General features: G+C 41.4%; 1 protein-coding gene across 1 annotated transcript in view; it reads right to left on the minus strand.

The window, feature by feature from the left end:
- LOC139570723 (gamma-aminobutyric acid receptor subunit pi-like) overlaps positions 1-23,028 on the minus strand; it is a 120,848-nt gene that overhangs the window by 19,619 nt on the left and 78,201 nt on the right. Inside the window, exon 3 of the mRNA XM_071392856.1 lies at positions 1,189-1,301. Coding sequence (XP_071248957.1) covers positions 1,189-1,301 — 113 coding nt within the window. The remainder of the gene's footprint in view (positions 1-1,188; positions 1,302-23,028) is intronic.

Here is a 23,028-nt window from a genome sequence, read left to right on the forward strand (position 1 = left end):
ATTGTAACAGCTAATGGGAATTCAAATAAACAATTAAACGTGTGTGCATACCAAGCTCATCTACACTGGGGACTCTGTAGAGAGAGAGTGAGAGAGTGTGCGTGTGTGCGTGTGTGCGTGTGTGCGTGTGTGCGTGTGTGCGTGTGTGCGTGTGTGCGTGTGTGTGTGTGTGTGTGTGTGTGTGTGTGTGTGTGTGTGTGTGTGTGTGTGTGTGTGTGTGTGTGTGTGTGTGTGTGTGTGTGTGTGTGTGTGTGTGTGTGTGTGTGTGCGTGTGTGCAGAGCTGCCCTCCTGTGTGGGGATCATGGGGATCAGCAGTGGACTGATCTCTGTGAATTACATTTTCTCTGAGTCGGTTCAGTCTCATTGATTATTAATCAAACAGCAGGCAAACAAAACAATCACATTTAGAGGGATTCTCTGAGACGGAGACAATGACAAGGGATTTGTGAGAACTACAAACAGTGCAGAGGATCAAAGGCTACAATACGTCATGGCACTGTCCTTACAGGGTTACGCTGTGTGGCATCCATATTAGGATGTCACACTGAGTAGGCCTACGCATGGAAATGTTGACCACCGTACAGCATCCATATTAGGATGTCACACTGAGTAGGCCTACGCATGGAAATGTTGACCACCGTACAGCATCCATATTAGGATGTCACACTGAGTAGGCCTACGCATGGAAATGTTGACCACCGTACAGCATCCATATTAGTCACACTGAGTATGAATGAGAATGGTGACTGCTAAGAAAAATGACATAATTTGTCAGCTGCTTAACTCTTGATATCAACTGCCTACCCCTATGACTAAAATCACCAGGTGTGTTCAGGTGTTGGTAGCATGCATTTAGTTGTATTTAGAATTAGCAAATGTTCATCATGCACATACTTTGCTATTCATGTGGAATGAGATTGCTTCCATCTGGCAGGTAAAGGCTCAGGGACATTTCTGCATAGCCTTGTCAAAATATAGTTATCTTGAAATGAATATGGGAATATGGGAAGGAAGGAAGGAAGGAAGGAAGGCAGACAGGCAGACAGGCAGACAGGCAGACAGGCAGACAGGCAGACAGACAGACAGACAGACAGACAGGCAGGCAGACAGGCAGACAGACAGACAGACAGACAGACACACACACACACACACACACACAGAGAGCTCCCTGGAGCAGTTTCCCTTACTGTCAAAGAAAGGCCTGAGGTACTTGTTGTACCCTTTCATCAGCTTCTGAATGGTGGGAGGCAGAATCTCTCCCTCCTTTACTTCAGCGCTGAGCAGATAGTTCTCTAACGTCCTGAGAAGAAGAAAATGACAGGGAAAGAAGAAATTAAATTATTTCGCGCCTCTCTCTCCTCAGTGGATACCTAATGGTTCTCGCCTGATTATCCTGCCTCTGTGGTCTGCCAGTTCAGACCGTCAATACCTCCTGAGTAGCAGAAGCTGTGGGTAGCAGAAGTGAAGCACCCGATTAAAAGGCCTCCAAAAAAACGTGAAATGAAAAGGGAGAAGAAAAAAAAACACGTTCTCAGTTGGTTTACGTTGATCCCAACAGGGGTCAGAATACTTGAAACGTTCCATCATCAGCATTCTTCAACTCCCTCCTCTCCCTCTCTACACGCTTCACTCTGCTCATCTGAGCTCAGATCAGTTTCCATATGCAGCTCTACTGATTGCTCTTGTTAGGCATTTAGCGGCGTAGGGAGATTATTATTTCACCAGGGATGGAGGGTAGAAGAACACTGAAGAACACATTCGCGCACCTTCCCTCATGGTAGTACTGCCGTTTGTGCATAATAATCTGGAATCCAAATACTCTTCTGAATGGAAGAAGCCCTGGAGCTTTGTTAGTGATGTAAGGAACACCGAAGGAAGGCATATCAGGGCAAGTGTGCAGATGCGTTCATCTCCATACGCTAGTAGGCGTGCACGTGTCCTTGCTACTGTATGCTCACAGTCAACAGCAGCTCATTCTCAGTCATTTCAGCAAAGAGTGTGCGTGATAAAGGGCACATTTTGAAAGAAACGTGTGCAGTGGTACATTTTCTCCTACTGTTTTGTGTCTTCATCTTCGGTTCAGAGCAGGGGGGATAATTCTCTGTTCAAGCCAGGTGAAAGGCTTTTACTAATGACTCCAGAGAGCATTCCTCACTATTTTGAAGTAGACTTTTCAACACTGTCACAGTTCCAGAAGTTCACATGGAGACTTGATGAATGCATACAGACAGACAATGACTTGTAATGCCAGTAGCATTTGACGCTATCTAAGAGACCTGGACTATTTATGAGTTAACAGAGATCTGTACCAGCTCTAAAAGACTCTAGCACATGACTTCTTTAAGGTGCTTTAGCTTATGGTATTCAAAATCCCTTTCCCATTTGTACCAATGGAAAGACACATGCTGAATCCAGATGGATTCGACTTCATACGGGAAACCCTTTAAATAAGAACGACTTTAGAGTGACTTAAAGAAATGATTGGTCAAGAGAGGTGCAGATAATTCACATGAATTCCTAAAACCCCAAGACTTGTTTTACCTGACCATGTCAAATTCGCTTACAGAATTCAGTGAGCAGCAAACTGTTGCTATGCTGAGTAGTCTCACTTACTGGATTATTGCAAAACCCTACCAGGAATGTGTATGACTGGCAGGCTTCTCTCCAGCCCTGGGATAGAAAAGCCATGTTCGTGACAGAGCTCTGCCACTGGAACGCTCCATTATGAATCTGCGTGACCTCGAATGACCCGCACGTACACAGGCGCCCACATGCACAGACATAAACACACACACGCACACGCACACGCACACACACACACACACACACACACACACACACACACACACACACACACACACACACACACACACACACACACACACACACACACACACACACACAGACAGTTCCCAGTGTAGGTGAGGTTGGCATCTAGGAGCTCGCATCAAAACACTGCCACCACCGCTAATTTTGACAATCAATTTTAAATCAAATTAAACATATGACTTTTGTTTGGCATATTTTATCATCTCAAACAATTCCATTTAGTAAAGTGATCATGTGGTTTTCATTATCAGACGCCTATATTCTTTGAACACATTCAAAGATGGCTGAAAAACAGGATGTGAACGTGTGCAAACTGAACCTCAAAAATCACACATTTTCAGTATAAATTGTGTATAAAATGGGAAATTGCAAGGTTGTAACATGTTGTTGACCTATAAAACACAATTGTATATTCATTTATGAAATTACTAAAATGTTGTGGTTGAAAAAATATGCTCTACCAGGCGGTTGAGTTGCCAATTTAAAAAAAACTATTAAGTTATTGCTAAGCTATTATGGACAATGGAAAAGTATTGTTATGGGATGTATTTTGTCTGTGCAAATACAAAAATCCTCATATCCATATTATTATTTACTGTATGCCTGTTATCTTCAATATGTTTTACAATATTATTCAGTGCATGTAATTTTACTAGTATTCTAAGCATATAAACTGTATTTACATATATTTGAATATTCATATTTCGACACACAAATGTATAATAATTGTATTCATATTTGCTATTAGTCTTCATTTAACTAGGCCTATCTTCCATTATAAGTAACTGAAGCAGACAAAATGTAAATTCTGGTATATATATTTTGATGATTTAAAAAGTTTGTTTACCCTACCTAATTAGGAAACTCATCAGCCTGGTTGAGATGTTTGCACTGCATTATTTATAACATTTTAAGTCATGCAAATAGAAAGTATTCATTTATAGCCTATACTGAGGGTAAATTAACATATTTTTTACTTGGTGTGCCAGTTAAAGGGTTAAAACCCGTTCAAAATGTACAAAAGATTAGGTTTATTTTTGTATTGACTGTGGCTAGTGTGGCATTGACCACATTGCATGCTTAAAAATGCATGCTAAAAAATCCAAACTCACCAGAGAAATGACAAACGAGCCTTGGACCCTATCTGAATCAGAGGGCTTGATCTACAGTGGCAGAGATGGTGCTGGCAACATTATTTTAATTGACATATTTGGACATAGACACCATGGATCCACACAACACTTCCTAATGTACTAATTGGCCCACTCATTGGCCTTGAGTGAGCAGTCACAACCTATTACTTGTCTTTCTCTGTGTTTAGTGAGGATGGAATGCCTCAGGGAAAGACAACACTGTTGCAAGGAATTGGGGTCTCTCTCTCTCTCTCTCTCTCTCTCTCTCTCTCTCTCTCTCTCTCTCTCTCTCTCTCTCTCTCTCTCTCTCTCTCTCTCTCTCTCTCTCTCTCTCTCTCTCTCTCTCTCTCTCTCTCTCTCTCTCTCTCTCTCTCTCTCTCTCTCTCTCTCTCTCTCTCTCTCTCTCTCTCTGGAATGTAAATTGATGAGGGAAAGAACAATTTAATACATTTTAGAATAAGGCTGTAACAACATGTGGAAAAAGTGAAGGGGTCTGAATCAAATCAAATCAAATGTATTTATATAGCCCTTCGTACATCAGCTGATATCTCAAAGTGCTGTACAGAATACTTTCCAAATGCACGCATCCATCTATTTTTATACATTTTTGCCAATATATAAAAATGTAAAACTGAAATATCACATTTACATAAGTATTCAGACCCTTTACTCAGTGTTTTGTTGAAGCACCTTTGGCAGCGATTACAGACTTGAGTCTTCTTGGGTATGATGCTACAAGCTTGGCACACCTATATTTGGGGAGTTTCTCCCATTCTTCTCTGCAGATCCTCTCAAAATCTGTCAGGTTGGATGGGGAGCGTCGTTGCCCAACTATTTTCAGAGATGTTCAATCGGGTTCAAGTCCGGGCTCTGGCTGGGCCACTCAAGGATATTCAGAGACTTGTCCCAAAGCAACTCTGGCGTTGTCTTGGCTGTGTGCTTAGGGTTGTTGTCCTGTTGGAAGGTGAACCTTCGCTCCAGTCTGAGGTCCTGAGTGCTCTAGAGCAGGTTTTCCTGAAGCATCTCTCTGTACTTGGCTCTGTTCATCTTTCCCTCGATCCTGACTAGTCTCCCAGTCCTTGCTGCTGAACAAAATACCCACAGCATGATACTGCCACCACCATGCTTCACCGTAGGAATGGTATTGGCCAGGTGATGAGCAGTGCCTGCTTACCACCAGATGTCACGTGACGCTTGGAATTCAGGCCAAAGAGTTCAATCTTGGTTTCATCAGACCAGAGAATCTTGTTTCTCATGGTCTGAGTCCTTTAGGTGCCTTTTGACAAACTCCAAGCTTCCCTCTGGCCACTCTACCATAAAGGCCTGATTGGTGGAGTGTTGCAGAGATGGTTGTCCTTCTGGAAGGTTCTCCCATCTCCACAGAGGAACTCTAGAGATCTGTCAGAGTGACCATCGAGCTCTTGGTCACCTCCCTGACCAAAGGCCCTTCTCCCCCAATTGTTCAGTTTGGCCGGGCGGCCAGCTCTACGAAGAGTCTTGGTGGTTCCAAACTTCTTCAATTGAAGAATGATGGAGGCCAATGTGTTCTTGGGGATCTTTAATGTTGCTGCCATTTTTTGGTACCCTTCCCCAGATTTGTGCCTCAACACAATCCTGTCTTGGAGCTTTATGGTCAATTCCTTCGACCTCATGGCTTGGTTTTTGCTCTGACATGCACTGTCAACTGTGGGACCTTAAATAGACAGGTGTGTGCCTTTCCAAATCATGTCCAATCAATTTAATTTACCACAGGTGGACTCAAATCAAAATTTAGAAACATCTCGAGGATGATCAATGGAAACAGGATGCACCTTAGCTCAATTTCGAGTCTCTTAGCAAAGGGTCTGAATACTTATTTAATTAAGATATTACATTTTTATTTAATTTATTTGCAAAAACATCTAAACACCTTTTTAGATCGCTTTGTGATCATGGGGTATTGTGTGAAGATAGTTTAGTATTTTTTTACAATCCATTTTAGAATAAGGCTGTAACTTGTGAAGGGGTCTGAATATTTTCCGAATGCACTGTAGATATGGTCAATTGCACTGATAAATGATGAGATAAACAAACAGCCTGCTCATCCTTCTGCAGCTTGCCTACCAATGCATGCGTGGTCCCAACCAAGAACCCAAGCAAAAGTTAAGGTTGGGTAGCTTGCTACAGTAGCTAGCTAATTCCAGACACAAATTAGAGAACATCTCACTGACCATTTTACTCGCTCTAGCAGTACTGGTTAGGCTGTTTACATGTTATATAGAGGGTTCGTGACTAACTATAACTTTTTTTGCCTACGTTTACTGACTTCGGTCATATTCAGCGAGTCTTGCGCATTCATAAATTCATCAGTTATTCTGCGCTCCTAGCAGCTAGCTAGCTAGCTAGGGAATGTTAGGCTCTGTGTTTTTAGTTTTCTACATGAATAGATATGCTAGCATATTAGCCACGTTATGACTGACTTGTGATCGTTGCCCTTGCTAGTTTGATTGTATTGACATTCCCAGCCTTATTCTTCGTTTTTTGTCCAAAATATGGAATCATTGAAACTGAAACAGTGCATCCAGAATGGAGGCAGCAAACAATGTACCAGCCCAGCTGAATGCAATATTTTTTGGACTACCAACGAAATGTATTGGTGAACCTGTTTTTCAAACCTCTTATACAATTGGTTTTGTAACCGGGTAACTGGGAATTTGATATTTTTGACTGATATTATGATTGTCTATTTTGTATCTGCTAAGTAGTTCAAATGCTGTCAATTCCACTTTAAACAGGTTAACATTCACAAGGCTGTAGGGCCAGATAGATTGTCAGGACGCATACTCTGAGCATGCGCTGACCAGCTGGCAAGTGTCTTCACGTACATTTTCAATCTCTCCCTGACTGTTTCTGTAATACTGACATGTTTCAAGCAGACCACCATTGTCCCTGTGCCCAAGAACACCAAGGTAACTTGTCTAAATGACTACCGCCCCATTGCACTCACGTCTGCAGCCATGAAATGCTTTGAAAGGCTGCTCATTAATCACATCAACACCATCATTCAAGAAACCATGGATCCACTCCAATTTGCATACAGTCCAAACAGATCCACAGATGACTCAATCTCTATTGCACTCCACACTGCCCTTTCTGACTTGGACAAAAGGAACAAATACACCACCGTTCTAAACTTTGGGGTAACATAGAAATGTCCTTTTTTGAAAGAAAAGCACATTTTTTGTCCATTAAAATAACATCAAATTGATCAGAAATACAGTGTAGACACTGTTAATGTTGTAAATGACTATTGTTTCTCAAACTAGACACTCTAATGTACTTGTCATCTTGCTCAGTTGTGCACCGGGGCCTCCCACTCCTCTTTCTATTCTGGTGAGAGCCAGTTTGTGCTGCCCTGTGAAGTAGTACACAGCGTTGTACGAGATCTTCAGTTTCTTGGCAATTTCTCACATGGAATAGCCTTCATTTCTCAGAACAAGAATAGACTGACAGGAGTGATGGTGATAGGAGTGATGGTTGCTGATAATGTGCCTCTGTACGCCTATGTAGATATTCCATAACAAAATCAGCCATTTCCAGCTATAATAGTCATTTACAACATTAACAGTGTCGACACTCTATTTTGGATCAATTTGATGTTATTTTAATGGACAAAAAATTACCTTATCTTTCAAAAAGAAGGACATTTCTAAGTGACCCCGGCATTTTGAACGGTAGTGTACGTGAGAATGCTGTTCAAAGACTACAGCTCAGCATTCAACACCATAGTGCCGTCCAAGCTCATCACTAAGCTAAGGTCCCTGGAACTGAACACCTCCCTCTGCAACTGGATCCTGGACTTCCTGGCGGGCCACCTCGATGTCCACATCGCTAAAGACCTATCATGGTCCAAACACATCAACAGTCGCGAAGAGGGCATGACAGTGCCTCTTCCCCCCTCAGGAGGCTTAAAAGATTTGGCACGGGCCCTCAGATCCTCAAAAAGTTGTACAGCTGCACAATTGAGATCATCTTGACTGGCTGCATTACCGCTAGACATGGCAACTACTTGGCATCTGACCACAAGGCGTTACTGAATGGTAGTGCGTACGGCCCAGTACATCACGGGGGTGAACTACCTGTTAACCAAATAAATAGTTCACCAAATAGCTACCTGGACTATCTGCATTGACCCTTTTTGAACTCTTTTTTACTCTATGCACACACACTAGACTCTACTCACACACTCACACATACTTACACTGACACTCCAACACATACTGTACACACACACACTTACAGTGGGGTAAAGTACTGAAGTAAACATATTTTAAGGTACTACTTAAGTCATTTTTCGGGGTATCTGTACTTTACTATTTATATGTTGGACAACTTTTAATTTTACTTCACCACATTCCTAAAGAAAATGATTTTGAATGCTTATCAGGACAGGAAAATGGTCCAATTCACATATCAAGAGAACATCCCTGCTCATCTCTACTGCCTCTGACCTGGTGGACTCACTTAACACAAATGCTTTGTTTGTAAATTGTGTATGAATGTTGGAGTGTGCCCCTGGCTATCCGTAAATTAAAAATACATTTAAAATGGTGCTGTCTGGTTTGCTTAATATAAGGAATTTGAAATGTGTGCTTTTACTTTTGCTTTTGATACTTCAGTATATTTTAGCAATTACATTTACTTTTGATACCTAAGTATGTTCAAAACCAAATGCTTTAGACTTTTACTAAAGTAGTACTTTACTGGGCGACTAACCTTTACTTGAGTCATTCTATCAAGGTATCTTTTCTTTTACTCAAGTATGACAATTGGATACTTTTTCCAACACTGCACGCACACACACACACACACACACACACACACACACACACACACACACACACACACACACACACACACACACACACACACACACACACACACACACACACACACACACACACACACACACACACACACACACACACACACACACACACACACACACACACACACACACACACACACTTAAACACTCACCACATATGCTGTTGCTACTGTCTATTATCTATCCTTTACCCCTACCTACTGTATATCTACATATCTACCTCAATGTCCTCATACCCCTGTACATCGACTCAGTACTGGTACCCCACGTATATCGGCAAGCTATCATTTCTCATTGTGTATTTATTCCTCATGTCACATTTTTTTACTAGTATTCTTTTTGTTTATTTTTTTATGGTAATTTCTGCATTGTTGGGAATGGACTGAAAGAAAGAATTTCACTGTTAGTCTACACCTGTTGTTTACAGATAATTACGTTTTTATTTGAAATACCAAATCACACCTGAGGCCAGTGAAGTGGTTCTCAACGACTAGTGCCACAGTGGGACATATAGCCTTGTGGCTGGTGTAGCTAATGGTGGTTTGATGTTAGATGTGTGGGTGTAGAGAAGGGGTGGGGGTTACGTGGATGGTGATGCATTGCAGTGGGGAATCTGCCTTTTCAGATCTTGTTTCTGTGCCCTCTGGTGTCCCATCCCTCCCATCCCCTTTCCTCCCACCTCTGCTGTTCACACAGAGATGAGGCCTGCGTCAGCTGAGGCAACGCTCACGCATTTCACAACAGATTAATTCAGCCCACCACAGCCCCTGCAGAGAACTGAGTAACGCTCTCCACGGCCCCTCTCCCTCTTCCCATCCCTCCCCTCCACAGCAGCACACTCCCATAAAAAACACTCTCTCCATCTTTTCAAGGCAATCCCACTCGCCCCTTCTTCCGTCTCCTCTGGTAACAACAATCCCTGTGGCACATGGCACAACATCCCGATCCCACTCTACAGCAAGAGGAATGGGATACATGTACTGTAGTATGTACACATGGGGTGGAAGTGGGAATTTAATTTCCCATTCAAGACCATGTTCAAATCACCCGAGCGAAATAGGATTTGATGAGACGGGAGCTTAGTTTCACCACAGATAATTATTCATTTCGCGTAACACATGCCCACTTACTGTCACACAGTAAGCTATTGATGCACCGGTGCATCAATCTAATTAAAATAATACAAAAGTCCCCATCAAAATCCGTCAGTTTAAACTAGAGATATCAGTTTTTTTGCTTGGGCTGTGTCTCAGTCCACCACATCCGTCTATGTCGGCCTTCATCTGTGCTGAAAAGTGGCAGAGGTACAGTGCTGTTTGTCAGACCAGGTGACATCCTGAAAATGTTTCTCCTCACGAAAACATCTGTAGCGTCCGAACGGTTTGGCCTACTAACTAATATGACCACTCTACGGACCCCCGCAAGTGTCATGGGACTCATCTGAAGGTTACCCATACAAATGAATGGAAGTATGGAGGTAGTTTAGTGCCAACAAAAAAAGGTTAAATATGTGCTTTTTTATTTTTCATGAGCTTTCTTATATTGTATCTCAGATATAGGACGGACACTTCAAAACCTTATTCCTTATTATTTATTTTTGGACTGTCTTTTTTGCCCAAAGGCTTAGACTTTTTAGACGTTAAACATCATGCCCACGAGATCTATTGGGTATACACTGTTAAAATGTGCTTTGTAACACCAAAACCAGTGGCAACTGAGCTGCCACCAACCCGAAAGAAACAAAACCTTAACTTTGCTGGAGTATTGAAACACATCATCCTGAAATGTTTTGAACATGGTGGTGTAATACCACTTAATCAAGTGTTTTGAAACACCTTGCCAAGGACCGGGAGCACTACTGGAAAAGGTTACAAACAATATTTTGGTGTTTCAAACCATGTCTAGTGCAGAATTACATCCCTTCTTCTGGAGTTTTTAATGTTTAACATTGATTTATGTACTTGAGTTTAACCCATTTTGGCAGGCATTTTTGAACACAGTGCTCAATCCACTTTACAGCAACCATTGCAGGAAAATGTATTTTCCTCTACCATTAAAAGTTAGACATTTGGGACTTGGTTGTTCTTGTCATTGAACGTAATTTTGCCTGACGGTTTTGATATCAGTTCATCATGATCCATTACACCTCATGGCAAGCTGCAACCTGTTGAACATCAATGGTTAAGTGGACGGTCATATAAAACATATATTCATGAGAGGGCCATTAACAGTACCTAATAATAGTTTCTTTAATAGGTTTCTTCCTAGGTTTTGGCCTTTCTAGGGAGTTTTTCCTAGCCACCGTGCTTCTACACCTGCATTGTTTGCTGCTTGGGGTTTTAGGCTGGGTTTCTGTACAGCACTTTGAGATATCAGATGATGTAAGAAGGGCTATATAAATACATTTGATGTGATTTGATGAGTTCATCTGACCCTGGGGAAGTAGATAAATGGCTTCATTAACAAAATCCTGAAGTTTCCCTTTAAACCACATCAGGAGACCACTTTTGAGGTCTGGGAAAAATCGGAGAAATGTAGATTTTAGGTGTAGTTACCCTTTAGTTCAAGACCGCCTAGCAAGACGCTGTTGTTTAGCTGGGTTTTGTCATGCAAATGTGATGGTATAGTTTGCAAAACAAATACCCACTGGATTGATGAAACTAATCATTTTATCATTCTGTCAGATAAGCATAGGCTACTTTGTAGTTAACATTTAATTGAGAAGGTTTTTGGGAAAACGTCCATCTACAACAATACTTTTTTCATTAGCATCATTGCTAACAGTGCGCACACTGCACACACACAGAAAGGGGCATTCTAGTTGTCTCTTCAGAAAGTTACAGGAAATATGAATCACTGATGCTTTCTGTTCACATCTTATAATAAACTTTGGCAAATTAATTAATTTTCAAGACATTTCAGTTGATTACCTACTAAGGTCAATACATTTTTGAATATTGTTGAATTCTGTTTTAATGCCTGGATTTCGTTAGGAGTGTAATTATCTTTGGACTAGAATGAGGCTCTCCACTACCTATTGTTCCTGCAGTGATGATTCACCATCTTCATCAAATGTTTTCATAATTTATCTGCAGATAATCGGCAAAAAGCCTAGGTAGCCTATGCAAATTAGGGAGCCAAATGAACAGCTCTCTCACCGATGCCATTCGGTAGACTACACTGACTGACGAGGCAAGAGTCATTCACTATAGCATCACTGTCTGGCAAGCCCCGAAATCCAGCGACCTAGGAAATCTTTTGGTTTACTTGTCCCGATGCGATACCATGGACATATAACCACGTTACATGATTTATGAATGAAAATGGGATATAGGAGATCGATTTTATTATGTCAGCTAGTAAACTAGTCAACATTTGCTGTTCAGTTGTCAATCAACGCACAGTAAATAGCCTAATATGCACCATGACTCCGCATGGCTGGCTATGTAAAACACACGAAAGAAAATAAATGAAGGTGTCAGAAAACAATAATTAGACTAAGTCAGGGATTTCGACATGTCGTCACTACTTTACATTACATGGCATGCGCAAATTCATGAGCATCATGCTCTCTACCGCTCCTCCATGTAAAGAAATTCGACTGCAACCAGAGATCTGTATGTAATGAAGGGATGCTTATGTCTCCGGCCTAACAATGAGAGTCATTGTCCCAAAGGCGGGAAGGCAGGCAATAAGCTTAAATCCAAAATTAGCCTATAGAAACAAATTGACACATTTTGGCGAGAGTGAAACCTCTCGCTCGCCTCTTCCTCTCTGCTGCATTTCCCTGTCATCGCTCACTTTGTGACTGACAGGTGCCTATCCTATCAATAGATCACTAGAACATGCATATCGTTCCTTCTAGTGGGAGAGAGCTCGACGGAGGAGCAAATTTAAACTATTAAATGAAAAGTAATCTAGATAATATGAAGTGGAAAATGTAGCCCTCTGTAAACAGCTGGTTAGCCGACAGCCGGCGCTAAAGGAAAACACTGAGACGTGCAACCAGAATTCTCTTCACAATCCCTAAAGCCAAAAACGAATTCAAGGCAACGCACAGTTATATACTGTATAGAGCATGGAACTGCCATCTCAAATCACTTATGCAAGCAGCTAAATTTGCTTTAAAAACAACAACTAATAAAACAGCACATTACACAATGCCTCTGACCTAAATACACTACATCACCAAAAGTATGTGGACACCTGCTCATCGAATATCTCATTCCAAAATCATGGGCATTAATATGGAATTGGTCCCCCCTTTGATGCTATAACAGCCTCCACTCTTTTGGGAAGGCTTTCCACTAAATGTTGGAACATTGCGGCGGGGACTTGACACAAGAGCATTAGTGAGGTTGGGCACTGATGTTGGGCGATTAGGCATGGCTTGCAGTCGACGTTCCAATTTATCCCAAAGGTGTTCGATGGAGTTGAGGTCAGGGCTTGCAGGCCAGTCAAATTCTTCCCCACCGATCTCGACAAACCATTTCTGTATGGACCTCGCTTTGTGCACGAGGGGCATTGTCATGATGAAGCAGGAAAGGACCTTCCCCAAACTGTTGCCACAAAGTTGGAAGCACAGAATTGTCTAGAATGTCATTGTATTCTCTAGCATTAAGATTTCCCTTCACTGGAACTAAGGGGCCAAGCCTGAACCATGAAAAACAACCCCAGACCATTATTCCTCCTCCACCAAACTTTACAGTTGCCACTATGCATCCGCCAAACCCAGATTCGTCCGTCGGACTGACAGATGGTGAAGCGTAATTCATCACTCAAGAGAACGTGTTTCCACTGCTCCAGAGTCCAATGGCGACAAGCTTTACACCACTCCAGCCGACGCTTGGCATTGCGCATAGTGATCTCAGGCTTGTGTGCGGCTGCTCGGCCATTGAAACACATTTCATGAAGCTCCTGATGAGCAGTTCTAGTGCTGACGTTGCTTCCAGAGGCAGTTTGGAACTCGGTAGTGAGTTTTGCAACCGAGGACAGACGATTTTTACGCAGTACCCGCTTCAGCACTCTAGGTTAGCTTGTGCGGCCTACGACTTAGCGGCTGAGCTGTTGTTACTCCTAGATGTTTCCACTTCATAATAACAGCACTTACATTTTACCGGGGCAGCTCTAGAAGGGCAGAAATCTGATGAACTGACTTGTTGGAAAGGTGGCATCCTATGGCGGTGCCACGTTGAGTCACTGAGCTCTTCAGTAAGGCCATTCTACTGTCAATGGTTGTCTATGGAGATTGCATGGCTGTGTGCTCGATTTTATACATCTGTTAGCAACGAGCTGACAGGTGTAAAGTATATATACAGTATATAGTATATATAGTGTATGTAGTTCTGTAGTTGAGTTGAGTATGTAGCAGTGGAGGCCGCTGAGGGGAGGACGTCTCATAATAATGTCTGGAACGGAGCGAATGGAATAGCATCAAACCATGTGTTTGATGTATTTGATACCATTTCACTAATTCCACTCCAGCCATTACCAGGAGCTTGTCCTCCCCAATTAAGATGCCACCAACCTCCTGTGGTATGTGGTGATATGTGTGTGACTGGTGGACGCTGCTGGGTGTGAATGTTGAGTAGGGGAAGGAATATGGAAATGCAAGAGAAGTTGTTAAGGAGGAACCCATTAAGTTGAAACTTTAGAGGGAGGAAACTCCACACAATTCAAGGTTGCAGCATTCATGTCTGTTAACTGATCATGGTGGCTGAGGTGAAAGCCTCAAAGCCTAGCACAATAACTCAGATAACGCTTTGTGGGTGGTAGACTGCAACCCATTAACTATACCTCAGCTAACCCTTCGTGGGTCTTAGATTGTAACACATGACACTATATCTCATCTAACCTGTTAAGGGTGATAGACTGTAACAAGTCTCAAGATTCAAGGCCTGTTTTTTGAATGTGTATTCATGAATGTTGCATTTTACCTAATGAAACCCTTTGCAGGTGGTAACTGTAACAAAAGGCCTACACGTTTAAGAGATGACAAGTTTACCCAGGAAACCCATTGCAGGTGGTAACTCTAAAAAGTCTATACTTTACCCCAGGATACCCATTACCGGCGGTAACTATAGAAACAAGGTAGCTTTATTACAGTCAGGGGAATTTAGCGAAACAAGGTTGCTATATTCACGTCAGGGAAATTTAGCAAAGTGCCAGCCTATTTGCAACGCACCTCCTTGTTATTGCATTTCACTTTTTGTTTTTGTGTGTTGTACTTGCATTCAGTAGTGTAAGAATATTTTAAGATGAATACACAACGCAGAGGACTTAAGGTCAAGAGGGAATTAATGATCAATGGAAATAGTTGTTTTTCTGTAATGGGGAACTGAAGAGTAATGGGTCAGGGACACAGGAGGAATTTCAGTCCAGGACTCATGTGGCAAGTTCTCATTGGTCCGAATTGTCTATACATTAAGCCTGAAACGGGATACTTGTTATTTGGCCATTGGCCCAGTTTTATTGCTAGGAATTCTAATTGGTCAACCACAGGCTAGGGTTGGGTTATAAACTACATCCTGTCTCCTTGTTCAGAGGAGAAACATTGAGAACAGGGAAGAATGAACATCTGCCATCTACTTCCCAGCATAACAACTATGATTTCTTCTCTTTGAATAAATATATTTTTCTCCCCCTGATTTGCTTTGGGGTCTGTGTTATTGTAAAATAACATTAACTGCTAACACTTTGTACCGTGAACCGGCTGAATTGGTCTTGACCAACAACAAGAAAAAACTCAACCCACTTCAGGGGAGTCACCTCTTAATCTCCTGACTGCTAACATATTGCTGTGTGAGTCTAAACCTATATCATCTGAAATAACAAATCAGGTTAAAATAATTGCATGGAATGAGTGATATGTATATGTATAACGTTTGAGTCCTTTTGTTGAAGGTTAGTCCTTTGTTCTGTTAAAGGTTTTACCCCTTTGTAAAAACCCTATCAGTTAAAATAAGCCATAGTTGATTAAGGGTGTGAAACCTTCTTGTTGCATAGAGGTGAGTTGCAAGTTGAGGAGGAATTTAGGGTAATAAGCCTTGTAGAAGCTTTTGAAGTGAACACAAGTTTTTATGGGTAACCAGGCCCTACAGAAACATATATTCAGAAATGTATTCTATAAGATAAGAGGTTAGAGTCCTCAATGGGTTTTAAATATATATATATATATATATATATATATATATATATATATATATATATATATATACAGTGGGGAGAACAAGTATTTGATACACTGCCGATTTTGCAGGTTTTCCTACTTACAAAGCATGTAGAGGTCTGTAATTTTTATCATAGGTACACTTCAACTGTGAGAGACGGAATCTAAAACAAAAATCCAGAAAGTCACATTGTATGATTTTTAAGTAATTAATTTGCATTTTATTGCATGACATAAGTATTTGATACATCAGAAAAGCAGAACTTAATATTTGGTACAGAAACCTTTGTTTGCAATTACAGAGATCATACGTTTCCTGTAGTTCTTGACTAGGTTTGCACACACTGCAGCAGGGATTTTGGCCCACTCCTCCCTACAGATCTTCTCCAGATCCTTCAGGTTTCGGGGCTGTCGCTGGGCAATACGGACTTTCAGCTCCCTCCAAAGATTTTCTATTGGGTTCAGGTCTGGAGACTGGCTAGGCCACTCCAGGACCTTGAGATGCTTCTTACGGAGCCACTCCTTAGTTGCCATGGCTGTGTGCTTCGTGTCGTTGTCATGCTGGAAGACCCAGCCACGACCCATCTTCAATGCTCTTACTGAGGGAAGGAGGTTGTTGGCCAAGATCTCGCGATACATGGCCCCATCCATCCTCCCCTCAATACGGTGCAGTCGTCCTGTCCCCTTTGCAGAAAAGCATCCCCAAAGAATGATGTTTCCACCTCCATGCTTCACGGTTGGGATGGTGTTCTTGGGGTTGTACTCATACTTCTTCTTCCTCCAAACACGGCGAGTGGAGTTAGACCAAAAAGCTCTATTTTTGTCTCATCAGACCACATGACCTTCTCCCATTCCTCCTCTGGATCATCCAGATGGTCATTGGCAAACTTCAGACAGGCCTGGACATGCACTGGCTTAAGCAGGGGGACCTTGCGTGCGCTGCAGGATTTTAATCCATGACGGCGTAGTGTGTTACTAATGGTTTTCTTTGAGACTGTGGTCCCAGCTCTCTTCAGGTCATTGACCAGGTCCTGCCGTGTAGTTCTGGGCTGATCCCTCACCTTCCTCATGATCATTGATGCCCCACGAGGTGAAATCTTGCATGGAGCCCCAGACCGAGGGTGATTGACCGTCATCTTGAACTTCTTCCATTTTCTAATAATTGCGCCAACAGTTGTTTCCTTCTCACCAAGCTGCTTGCCTATTGTCCTGTAGCCCATCCCAGCCTTGTGCAGGTCTACAATTTTATCCCTGATGTCCTTACACAGCTCTCTGGTCTTGGCCATTGTGGAGAGGTTGGAATCTGTTTGATTGAGTGTGTGGACAGGTGTCTTTTATACAGGTAACGAGTTCAAACAGGTGCAGTTAATACAGGTAATGAGTGGAGAACAGGAGGGCTTCTTAAAGAAAAACTAACAGGTCTGTGAGAGCCGGAATTCTTACTGGTTGGTAGGTGATCAAATACTTATGTCATGCAATAAAATGCAAATTAATTATTTAAAAATCATACAATGTGATTTTCTGGATTTTTGTTTTAGATTCCGTCTCTCACAGTTGAAGTGTACCTATGATAAAAATGACAGACCTCTACATGCTTTGTAAGTAGGAAAACCTGCAAAATCGGCAGTGTATCAAATACTTGTTCTCCCCACTGTATATCTTAAATAAATATATAAACATATAGATATATATAATACATATTTTGAAGTTAATGTAATATCATTTTTAAGTGAGAACCACTCTGGAAAAGGATGGGACAGCTGCAGTTCTAGATAGTGATATGAAGAACCATTCCAAAGCAGAGAAGTGTATGCAAGAGATAATAAAGAAATATTCTGTCATTGTTGACAAAGATAGAATATGGAATCAGTCTGATATACACAAAGCTTGGGGAAAAATACAGAGAATGTCTAACTCATTAACAAAGACACGATGGTCTTTAACTGTATTAGCCGATGTAAGAAAACGAGATGAGAAATTATTTCTTGATAATCCTGATAGGACACTGCAGAGAGATACAGAGAGTTTGAGGGTTCTTGATGAACAGATGTGAACTTCTGTTCACGTTTAAGGTGAACAGAACCTTAAAAGGCGAAATTCAACATTTACAGGAGGCAAGGGCGGCATACTTGGCCCCCACCTGTGGGCCCTTTGTTCCCTCAATCTACCCGCAGGTTGAGTTGCGCAAGGCAGATTGGGTTTCAAGCATCTGGTCAGCACGGCCTGGCTTTGAGTCAACAGATTCTGACAGCAGTGACGAACAATGTCTTAGACCAACAAGAACACAGGCTGTTAAAGGGAGTAAAGACAAATCCCTGGTGACAGTAATCACACATAAATCAGCATCTCCAAAACAGTTGTATGAATGGTCAAAGACTTTGAAGCATCCACGAGACATGGGTATGAAGACGTGGGATTATTTAAAGCGATAGAAGAAACTCTACAATCTACATCCATATGATGGGTTACAGTTGTTAGCCTTTGTTTTGAACAATCGTGAGCATGGCGTACTTGAAGTTAAGGTTGATAGAGCTGTGGGTGGTGAAGAGCAAGATGTGGCCGATGGATGGAGAGCCATACAGGTTTTCCTTAAGGGTCTGACCAAGGCAACCACCAATTGGGGAGAGATAACCAAAAGTGTCCAAAAACTGAAAGAGTCGTTTGTTGAATTTGAAGAAAGGTTTAGAGATGGAAGATGAAGATGCACTCAACTCCTCCAAAAATAGGGCAATCACACATCAGTTGATGCAATCCATAAACAATGATTTGCACAAAACTTTTGTTTCCACAACTACTGACTGGGAGAGACAAAACTACGGTGACATCATCGATAGGCTGTCACGACTGGACAGAAACATCACTCAACATAAGAAACCGGCTGTTATCAGATTTGTGCAGGTTCCGAGTGAAAGCAACAACATTGCTCGTTCAGCAGAAGAGAAACCTGTAGGCTACTATTCGAAGAAACTGGATGATGTGGCGTTGGGATGGGGTCCCTGTCTCAGAGCTTTGAAGGCTACTTACGTCGCTGTGTCAAAGGTGCCATTGCTTGTTCTCGACCAACATCTTACCATCAAGTGTCCACATGCTGTTCATACTCTTTTGACAATGAATCAAGCTGCCAAGGTCACAGCTGCTCGTTGGAACAAGTGGTCAACTGTGTGGGAGGCTCCTAACATCATCACGCAACGTGGCACACCATGTAATCCCTCTACTCTGATGCTTCCTCCAGATACCACATTACTTGAACACGACTGTTGTGAGTTGGTTTTGGATCAGCTCTCTGAGGGGTTTACTAAGAGTCATCCGTTGGAAAACCTTGAGTTTATCTTATACACAGACGGTTCAAGCATTGTGGAGGGGGGTGTGAGGAAGGCCTGCTTTTACGTTACTACAATGGACAATGTGATAGTGACAGACACGTTACCCGCAGGAACATCAGCACAGAGGTTGCGGAATTGGTGGCTTTGACAGAAGCATGCAAACAGGCTGAAGGAAAACAGCTAATATCTACACAGTCTCAAGGTATGCTTTCGGCATTACCCATGATTTTGGAAAAAATATGGAAAAACAGAGGATTCATGACATCACTGGGAGCTCCTGTGAAGAATGGACCAGAGGTGATGGCTCTACTGAATGCTCTCCAGTTACCTGGGCAAGTTGCGATTTTGAGAATGAAAGCAAATGGAGAAATATTTACAGACGAGAGTAAAGGTAATGACCTGGCTGACAGAGCTGCCAAGGCGGCTGCTAAGAGAACACCTCTGTCACCTAAACTGATTAGGAAATACACCTTGGATGCATTGCCTACGTCTTATGTAGTATACGGGCAACACATAACAAAACCACAGGGTTGAGTCCGTTCGAGGTCATCACAGGTCGACCAATGTCACTACCAGGCATGTTAGATTTGAGAAAGGCAGAAGTACACTTTATGAGTGACACAATGCTTAACTATTGCGTACAACTTTCTAATGCAGTAGGGGAAGCAGACAAGTAAAAACAAGTAAAAGAGGCATGGGGAATAACTCCCGAGGGGGGACATGACATAGTGCCACAGTGGGTGATTGTAAAAAAATATATGTAACAGACACATTAAGGCCAAAATGGGAAGGTTCTTATCAAGTTTTGCTCATAACAAGGTCAGCAGTGAACGTCCAGGGAAAATCACGATGGATACATGTCACTCATTGCAAGGTTGTCCATTTTGATGACAAAGTGGAGCCTGGAGAATAAAGAACTGATTGATTAGCAGTCGGGGGAGGCAATCTCGGGTGAAGAAGCATGGTAAGATGATCAGAACCTGATAAGCTTCTATGTTGTACACCGCAGTCATCATATTAGGGATATCTAAGTGGAATGTCAACTTTTTCCTGAAAATCGGGACATGCTTACTTAGGGAAATCCATGTGAAATATCAATTTCTCTTGAAACCAGGACATGTTACTTTTTGTTTCCTTCGTTACAGGTTATGAGAATCTACCGTCTGAAGCTGCAGCAATATCTCTTGACCCAAGACCTGTACCTGAAACGATACAAGATCACCTGTGAAGTGTTCATTAGAGACGTCCTTATCAACCAGTGGAACAGAGGAAGAATTCCTCACTACCAGCAGACAGTCAGAACATACACTCGAATAGTTATCACTGTGGGACTGATACCGGTGTGGAAGAGCTGGTCACTTTTATAGGACTCTGTGAATGAGATACCTTGCCAATTGGACAATTTAATATTATTGTCTTGCAGACAATATTTTTTTTTGTGAGTTTCCTCCTAATACAGGACGTGGTAGGAATCGTTACTGTCATCATCATTACACCTTATTTTCTATAACTTTGCTTGAAATCTATTTATTATTACAACAGCAAGTAAAATATGTCCTTTGTGTTTTATAGAAATGCAAGGTGTTTAATGTGAATAATTTTATGTTTACTGCTAATGTTTTTAAACTGTCTATTTATACTGTTTTCTATTGTTTTCTAAAAAGACATTTGAAGTATATTTCTTTTTTAAATTGTCTAGGGGGGAGTGTAAGAATATCTTAAGATAAATACACAACGCCGAGGACAAAAGGTCAAGAGGGAATTAATGATCAATGGAAATGGTTGTTTTTCTGTAATAGGGAACTGAAGAGTAATGGGTCAGGGACACAGGAGGAATTTCAGTCCAGGACTCATAGCTACATGTGGCAAGTTCTCATTGGTCCGAATTGTATATACATTGAGCCTGAAACGGGATACTTGTTATTTGGCCATTGGCCCAGTTTTATTGCAAGGAATTCTAATTGGTCAACCACAGGCTAGGGTTGAGTTATAAACTACATCCTGTCTCTTTGTTCATGTGAGAAACAATTGAGGACAGGGAAGAATGAACATCTGCCATCTACTTCCCAGCATAACAACTATGACTTCTTCTCTTTGAATAAATATATTTTTCTCCCCCTGATTTGCTTTGGGGTCTGTGTTATTGAAGAATAACATCAACTGCTAACAGTAGTGTCTATGAATCCCATGATTATGAAGGCATAAAATAAATGTATGAAAGTGTGTGTATATTTATATAGTTCAGTTAATGTATATAGTTCTATCCTAAGATATACATGTTTTATGTTTTGTGTTGACCCCAGGAAGAGTAGCTACTGCTTCAGCAGTAGCTAATGGGGATCATAACAAAATACAAAATCTAGTGGTTAAAACCTGGTACACAACTTTATGGTAAATATTGCAGGCAAACATCACCAGATGCACAGGGAGTGCATTACATAGTATGGAGAAACAATACTCCAAGACACAGATTCATACTACTTGTCAAACATAGAGAACTGATACTGTATACTGGTTGTTCGGGTGGTATTGGTGTGGGGTGTCCAGGAGTGGATCATTTATCTTTTTTGCGGGATTCCTTATATCTTACTCATTGGTAGGAACAAGTTTGGTTGAAGTCGAATGTTAGGTACTATGATTATTGAATGTTATCTCAATCCTATAAATTTAAATGGCCAATTTGGATACAATCAATTACTTTAATTCCTCAGAGATCAAAATATATTTCAACAAAATAATGTTTCAGGGATGCTAATCGGATCTGTTAATAACTACAGAAATGACTTCAGAAGAATCTAAGATGATGGGTGTTGAAATCCTTTTTCTGGTGCTTTTTGAGGTGGAACGACCCTGTACAATTCTGACCTCTTCCCCAGCCCAAGGCTTAGTCAGAAGAGGTATTCATCCCCCAGCGACAGGCAATAAGGGAGTGCAGGTGAAATCATGTGTCATCAGTCATGTCCTCAATGTGCAGTTGTGATAGCTGGCTGCACACTGGATGCTTCACCTGTCTGGTCGGATTAAAGCTCATGTTTTTTTATTTCTCCTGGGAGTATTCAATTTCCTACTGTGAAATGGGATTTGAGGAATGTCGATGCTGCTCTCTTACACAGAGATTACTCTCCTCCACTCTGTTGGGACTTTAGCAGCGTTCTACATAGTAGAATAATAGTGAAGACATTGACACTATGAAATAACACATATGGAATCATGACGTCACCAAAAAAATTTCAACAAGTATTTTAGATTCTTCAAAGTAGCCACCCTTGCCTTGATGACAGATTTGCACATATGTGGGAACGCCTTCAAGACTGTTGGAAAAGAATTCCAGGTCAAGCTGGTTGAGAGAATGCCAAGAGTATTCAAAGCTGTCTACTTTGAACAATCTCAAATATAAAAAAAATTGATTTGTTGAACATTTCTTGGGTTACTACATGAGTTACTTCAAAGTTTTGATGTCTACACTATTATTCTAGAATGTCGAAAATAATAAAAAATAAAGAAAAACCCTTGAATGAGTAGGCGTGTCCAAACTTCTAACTGGTACTGTATATAAATACAGTGCCTTATGAAAGTATTCAGAAACCTGTACTTTTTCCACATTTTGTTAAGTTACAGCCTTATTCTAAAATTGACTAAATAAACAAAAATACTCAGCAATCTACACACAATACCCCATAATGACAGAGCAATAACAGTGTTTTTGA

Source organism: Salvelinus alpinus, chromosome 3 (assembly GCF_045679555.1).
Source record: "Salvelinus alpinus chromosome 3, SLU_Salpinus.1, whole genome shotgun sequence".
Lineage (NCBI taxonomy): Eukaryota > Metazoa > Chordata > Actinopteri > Salmoniformes > Salmonidae > Salvelinus > Salvelinus alpinus.